Source organism: Periophthalmus magnuspinnatus, chromosome 9 (genome assembly GCF_009829125.3).
Source record: "Periophthalmus magnuspinnatus isolate fPerMag1 chromosome 9, fPerMag1.2.pri, whole genome shotgun sequence".
Classification (NCBI taxonomy): domain Eukaryota; kingdom Metazoa; phylum Chordata; class Actinopteri; order Gobiiformes; family Gobiidae; genus Periophthalmus; species Periophthalmus magnuspinnatus.
The window spans coordinates 572,227-578,768 of NC_047134.1; the positions used below are offsets into that span (position 1 = coordinate 572,227).

The window sequence follows — 6,542 nt, forward strand, 5'->3', positions numbered from 1 at the left end:
ACGCTCCAGTGACGTCGAGAGGTCATTATTCAGAAGACCGGGAGCCACAAACACGGAGCATGGAGGACAGACTTGTTGCCGTTTGCCAGCGCCCACTACTTTATAATGTGACGTTGGCAGATTATAAAGACCGGGACAAAAAGGACCTTATCTGGAGGATGACCAGTGGAGCTCGGTCTGCCATTGTGCACAGACAGGAAAAACAATGGAGCGTCCAAATGACGTCATCTGGACGCGCGCCATCTGGATGTGTGTCCAGAGTGTCCAAGACACGTGGAGGAGGTGTCTGTGTTCAAATTTACAGGCGTCCAAATAGAGGCGTCCAACACGTCCTTGACGATCCGGTGTGAACGCACCTTGACGGTTGACGCACCGCAAAAACGCAGGACGCCCAAGACGTCCCTTGGTGCGTTCCCAGGGGCGTCCACTTTACATGCTAAGTCAATGGTGGACACGCGTCTTGGTCACGTTGCGTTTTTGCGGCGCTTCTTGAGCGTCCAGAGCGGCGCGAATCTGGTGTCGGTGCGGCGCGTCCAGAGCGTCCAGGCGTCAAGACGCCACAAAAGTTCTAATATTTGAACTTTTGTGGCGTCTTGACGCTGCGCGTCGAACGCGCAGCGTCAACCAATCAGAGACCAGTGACGTCAACAGGTCATTATTCGGAACACCGGTTCCGGGTAATAGACGTCGGTGGGTACGGCCGGACGAGCGATGGGGGGATTTTGGCCAACTCTGCCTTCGACCAGGCACTGCGTGAGGGCACCCTGGAGCTACCCCCTGACCACCAGCTGCCTGGAGCTGACCGTAGGGGACCCCAGCCCCACGTCTTTGTAGCAGATGAGGCCTTTCCGCTGCAGAGACGTATGATGCGGCCCTACTCTGGACGTGCACACGGTGGCCTCTCCCCTGAAGAGCGCATCTTCAATTACCGCCTCTCCCGGGCCCGGTTGGTAGTTGAAGATGCGTTCGGAATCTGGACCTCACAGTGGCGAGTGTTTCGCCGGGAAGTGGAAATCCAGCCTGAAACAGCTGAGAAGTGAGTGAAGGCAACTTGTGTCCTCCACAACTTCATGAGGGCTACACCAGACACTCACCTGCACTGAGGGGAGCTGGACCACAAGGGGAGGAGCCACTGCCAGATGTGCGGCGGATGGGAGCCAACAACGCTTCCCAAGAGGCCGTGAGGGTGAGGGAAGTGTTCAAGGCTCACTTCTGTGAGGAGGGAGCAGTGCCATGGCAGTCAGCAGAGTAATGTCCACCACAGGACTGACCCCAACGGCTCTTTTAAGAGCCACCCACTTAACTATAAAGAGCTTTGTCTATGGTTATGATTGATTATATTTATTTGCTTTACAAATATTATACTACCAACATTTACAGATTGTATATTGTCGTTTGCAGGTACGAGCTGCCAGGAATGTGCTGCTGACTGTGGCTTCACATTTATCACAATATGCACATTCAAGATTGACCCTAATTACCAGGTTACACAGGGACATTAATAAATACATACAGATGTACTTCACTCTTGTCTGTGCTTTTTGATGTTTTATTGATGGTGTTCAATTGGTAAATGAAGTAAACTTTTACATATATAAATATGGATACATTTTGTTCAGTTACTGATATTCTCCTTTTGTTATAGTCTCATTTCCAAGATGGCGCCGTGTACGGTCGCCCTGGTGATTTGGTGCTCCATCCTCACCTCCTCCATCACTGTGTGGTTCACTGGGGCCAGGGACAGACACTGCAGCACATTGTGCCTCTGCTGAGAAGGTGATTGGCTGCTCCTTCCATCTCTACAGGACCTGTCTCCAGGACTCGGGGGGGAGCAGGCCGTAGAGCAGCTGACACACCCTGGACATGGACTGGACACTTTATAATACTGGTCATGTTTGCACTGTTGTTCTGATGCTGCTGTTGTATATATTTTCTACATTAAAGTATTTTATTTGATATTTTAAGCATATCTTCTTTCACTTCGTGCATGCCCTTAGTTGTATTTGTATTTATTCAGTGTGTTTTATGTTGCACTTTATCACCAAACTAAGTTCCTAGTTTGTGAACTGTGTTCACAAACGATGGCAATAAAAGGATTCTGATTCTGATTCTGATTCTGATTTTACCCCTTACAAAATAGTAGACAAATGGTGTATAATGTATAAAAAAACAAACAAATTAAATGAAAATATTTTATTTCACAATAACAGAATTTATAACAAATCTTAAATAAAAATAAACTATTTACAGATTTATTTCTGTATTCCAAAAGGACCTTGTCTGGAGGAGGGGCGGTGGAAGTGAGGACACAAATGAAGGAGGAGAAAGGAGGCTCTGTTTCCTCCCCTGTAGAAGGTGCCACCTCAGTCTACACACTATGGTCCAAATGTTCCAAATTTATATAAACACAACTGTTTTCATATAATAATTTATGAATTTGAAATTTGACGTGTTCCTTCAAATGAGGTGGCACCTTCTGCAGGAGAGGAAGCAGAGACAAAAGAAAGTGCTCATCCTCAGACTGAGCAGGTGGAGGAGCAGGAGGTGGAGGAGCAGGAGGAGGTGGAGGAGGTGGAGGAGGAAGGTCTCAGAGTGCTGTCAGTAGGTCTGACTCAAAGGTGGGGTTGGGCGACTCCAGGAACCTCCTCTTTGCCGTCCTCTTTCTTGAGCCTGTAAAACAAAAAGTTATGAGAATGATGTGTACACATAAGTTAACTAAATACAGTACAAATGTACATTTAATGGGAAATTGAAGACTGAAGTTGCACAGTGAAATTCCAAACAACCTCATACAGTGTTAAGACTCCAACTTAATGCCTTTACACACCTGTGGGTGCAGCAGAAGGGCCAGCCTGCTCTGAAGAAGCAGCAGATCTAGGAGGTTACTCTCAACTGGTTCTGTCATGATAATAATGAAAAAATAGTCCACAGCAGTTCTGTTTTTGCTTTGTATATTGTACTGTGCACTGAATTATCATTACTCAATTCCTATTCTTATTATTACAACATAGCACAGACACAGACAGGTTGTATATACATTTTCCAATGTCTTTTGGACTGTACTCAACACACCTCCTGCATGTGACGGCCCTGCTCCTCCTGCTGCTGCTTCTTCAGGCTCTTCAGGTTCTTCAGGACGGTCCCCTGTGGCCTGCATCTCCTCGACCCTCGGCATGTTCCCGCTCGTCTCACGAGGGGAAATGAAGGGGTCGAGGAATGTCAGGACCCCAGAGAACCGCCACTTTTTGGTTGACCCTGCTGCTGACCCACTCCTCTTTTCTTTCTCCTTTCTCCTCTCCTTCATGTCCCTCAGACTCTTCCACCGCTTCTTGCATATGTCCACTGAAAAAAGACATAAACTCATCAGCGATAAACAAGTGGCAACGGCAACTGAATGATGCTGCACAGGTTAGCGTAAAGGCGGACAAATATTTTACCGCTCTAAAGTTGTGATAACTTACCAGACACACCGAGCTCCTCACTTATCGTCCTCCAGGCAAGGTCCTTTTTCTGCCGGTCTTTATAATCTGCCAGCGTCACATTATAAATCAATGGACACTGGCAAACGGCAACTATCAGTCGGTCATCCATTTTGTTGGTGTGGCTCCCGGTGTTCAGATTGACCTGTTGATGTCACTGGTCTCTGATTGGTTGATGCTGCGATGCTCTGGACGCGTCGCGCCGACGCCAGATTCGCGCCGCTCTGGACGCTCAAGATGTGCCGCAAAAACGCAGCGTGGCCAAGACACACGTCCACCATTGACTTTGCATGTAAACTGGACGTCCCTGACGTCCCGGTGTGGACGCTCCATTATTCCTAAGCTACTTTCACCTCAGCTGAGCTTCAAGGCGCCACAAAACAGATGTACCAAAGTTCAGAAGTAAATCAATGAATGAACTGAGAAGAAATTATTAAGAAATAATTTAAAGTAATTAGCAACTCTCCAATCTGTCCATTAGGGGGAGTTGGTACACAGGAAGGACTTATATAGAGGGGGAGGAGCCAGATGTTCCACTCACGAGTCCCCCCATGAGAAAGTAATCCCAAATGTAACCTCAAAACCCCAAAAGGAGAGTCAGAGCTGTGTATTTAAACTACAAAACCTCCCCAAAGCTTTTCACGAGCTCCTCAGAGCAACAAACAGCAAATGAACGAACACTGGTGGACCACTGGAGCGGGACTTGGTTTGGAGCCTGAGTCTAGACCAGGTTGGACTCCTTCAGGTTGAGCTGCAGGATGGTGTCTTTGACCGCGGCGAACACCAAGTGGATGTTTTCGGTGTCGGTGGCACAGGTGAAGTGGGAGTAGATGATTTTGTCACTGTCTGGGTTTAGGTCCACAAACATCTTCAGGATCTGAGGGCCTGAAGAGGAACAACACTGAAGTGCACAAGTCAGGGTTTCATGGCTTTGGAACTGTCATTTATACATCATTTTATAGAGTTTTACATCAGTTAAATGGAAAAGGAAGCAGCTCTAAAAATGAATCTGTTGAATGAATCCAAGACATTAATACACAAAATCACAAAATGTAGGGTCATTTTGTGAGTTTTAACTTGTATTTAAGAAACTGAAGGCGTTGTCAATTATTAAAAACATAAATATGTACTGAGATAATGTCACTATAGTAGAACTTAACAGCCACATCACCATCACAGTCTTTTCACATTTCACTGAACAACTCAAACAAACTCTCCTCGCTTTTCAACACAGAGCACAGACCCAGTTTATGAGTCGTTTCTGTGAGGCTACGGAGCGCGCTCAGTCCGTACCGTCGTACTCGGGGAAGTAGTCCACCAGGTGTGAGGACATGATCTTCTCCTCCAGCAGGTCCTTCTTGTTCAGGGACAGGATCACGGAGGAGTTCTGGAACCAGGGGGACGTGATAAAGGTCCTGAATAGAGCTTTACTCATTTGCACATTTCAGGACTCTCTTCTTTTCCGTAGAGTCCGTTGCTTCATTGTTCACTTTACCAGTGTGAAATTCATTAAACCTTCTGAGTTTATGTTTCAGACTCTTGCTCGTCTTTGACACTTACACCTGAAACAAACGTTCTTCCAAGTCCATGACAGAGGGAACAGTTCTGTTTTGGTCTCAGTGTTTATACTGAGCTCCATCTCTTTGCACCAGTGGGACATTTGTAGTTATTCTGCAGTTTGATCAGATTTGAATTAAGAACTTCTACGACTCATTATAGATACAAACTAATTACTAAAGTGTTGCATCTTTGTCATAGTTTGTGTTTTGAACATTATTGCACATTTACAGGAGGTTTTGGGGGATGATCCTCAGACAATCCTACAGCACATGACCAGTCACACCCTCATCCAGGTTTGTACTGTGTGTTTTTCAATTCAGGATCAGTCCACTTTAGTGTGTTTGTATGAGAGATATAGACTATGATACTGACGTTGACACGACCTTTAGTATTAGTATCAGCAGCAGCAGCAGCAACACCTCTGACCACAAGAGCAAAACTGAATGGCCAAAAAAAGATTAAACAGGATGTGACGAACTTAACACATTCAAAGAGCATGAAGTGTAGGCACGAAGACAAATGAGAACACCACAAGTTTTACTGCCATTTTCAGTCCTGGTTCAGTCCTGGTTCAGTCCTGGTTTAGTCCTGGTTCAGTCCTGGTTCAGTCCTGGTTCAGTCCTGATGATGGCCCTCGGAGCACTGGTCCTGGTCTGGTCTTTGTTCTTTTTAAGTAAGTAACACTGTTTTCTGTGAGATGCTGCTTCAGGTGCTGTTGTGTTATTTGTGAATATGAGTCTTTGATGGACGAGCGTGTGAACAACTCAAAATAAGTCACATCTTCTTTTAGATTTAAATGTTGAAATGGTCTTTACCCTTTGACCTCTGCTGTGGCTTTCCCTGACGCTGAGGAGCAGAGACTTCATCATGAAGCTCAGTGAGAGAAGGTCAAGGGTTTGCAGTTGTTCAGATGGAATGTACATGCTGATTTTCTTTGTTCAAAACTGTCCCAGAGGCTCCACTTTTTAAGGAGACTGAGGCTGTTTGAGCCCAAAATCCTGATCTGTTTTTCTAAAGCTGTTTTGGAGAGTCTTATACACGACAGTGTGGCACAGCCTCAGGTCTTTGTCTAATGTAAAACCAAACTTAAAAAGTGGTAAATAAGGCCATGAAGGTGACTGGCAGGAAAGAGTTTCCTTCTGTTCAGGACATTTGTCTAAACTCTGAGCTCAGATGAACTGTCAGAACCCCTCTCACCTGTTGTGTGGTGAATATGAAACTGTTGCTTCAGGTGTTTGGAGCACATCACTTTAAGAGTAACACAAATAAACTCTCATTTGTCACTTCTGTTTCCCTCTTGAACAAATGTGCTCAACAGAGGCTTAAGTCCCTTTAATCTCCAGTGAGCTTCAGGATCTGTGAGTTGAATGTGTCGACTGTGTGGTTTTATTCATGATATTTGTGAAATGGGGCTGGTGCAGTGACACTTTATGGTTGTGCAGACACAAAATGGACACGTATTTGTCTTCTTCTTTTTGATGAGCTCTGACTGTCCCCGACTGT

The 6,542-nt window shown here is 45.7% G+C and overlaps 1 protein-coding gene across 1 annotated transcript; it reads right to left on the minus strand.

Moving 5' to 3' along the window:
• Nucleotides 1-4,200: 4,200 nt before the first annotated feature.
• LOC117376839 (guanine nucleotide-binding protein G(q) subunit alpha-like) lies at nt 4,201-4,914 on the minus strand (the record flags this gene model as incomplete). The annotated part of the gene is made up of 2 exons (XM_033973383.1): nt 4,201-4,364; nt 4,773-4,914. Coding segments are annotated over 2 exons (306 nt in total), but the record flags the coding sequence as incomplete, so codon positions are not given.
• Between the last annotated feature and the right edge of the window lie 1,628 nt (nt 4,915-6,542).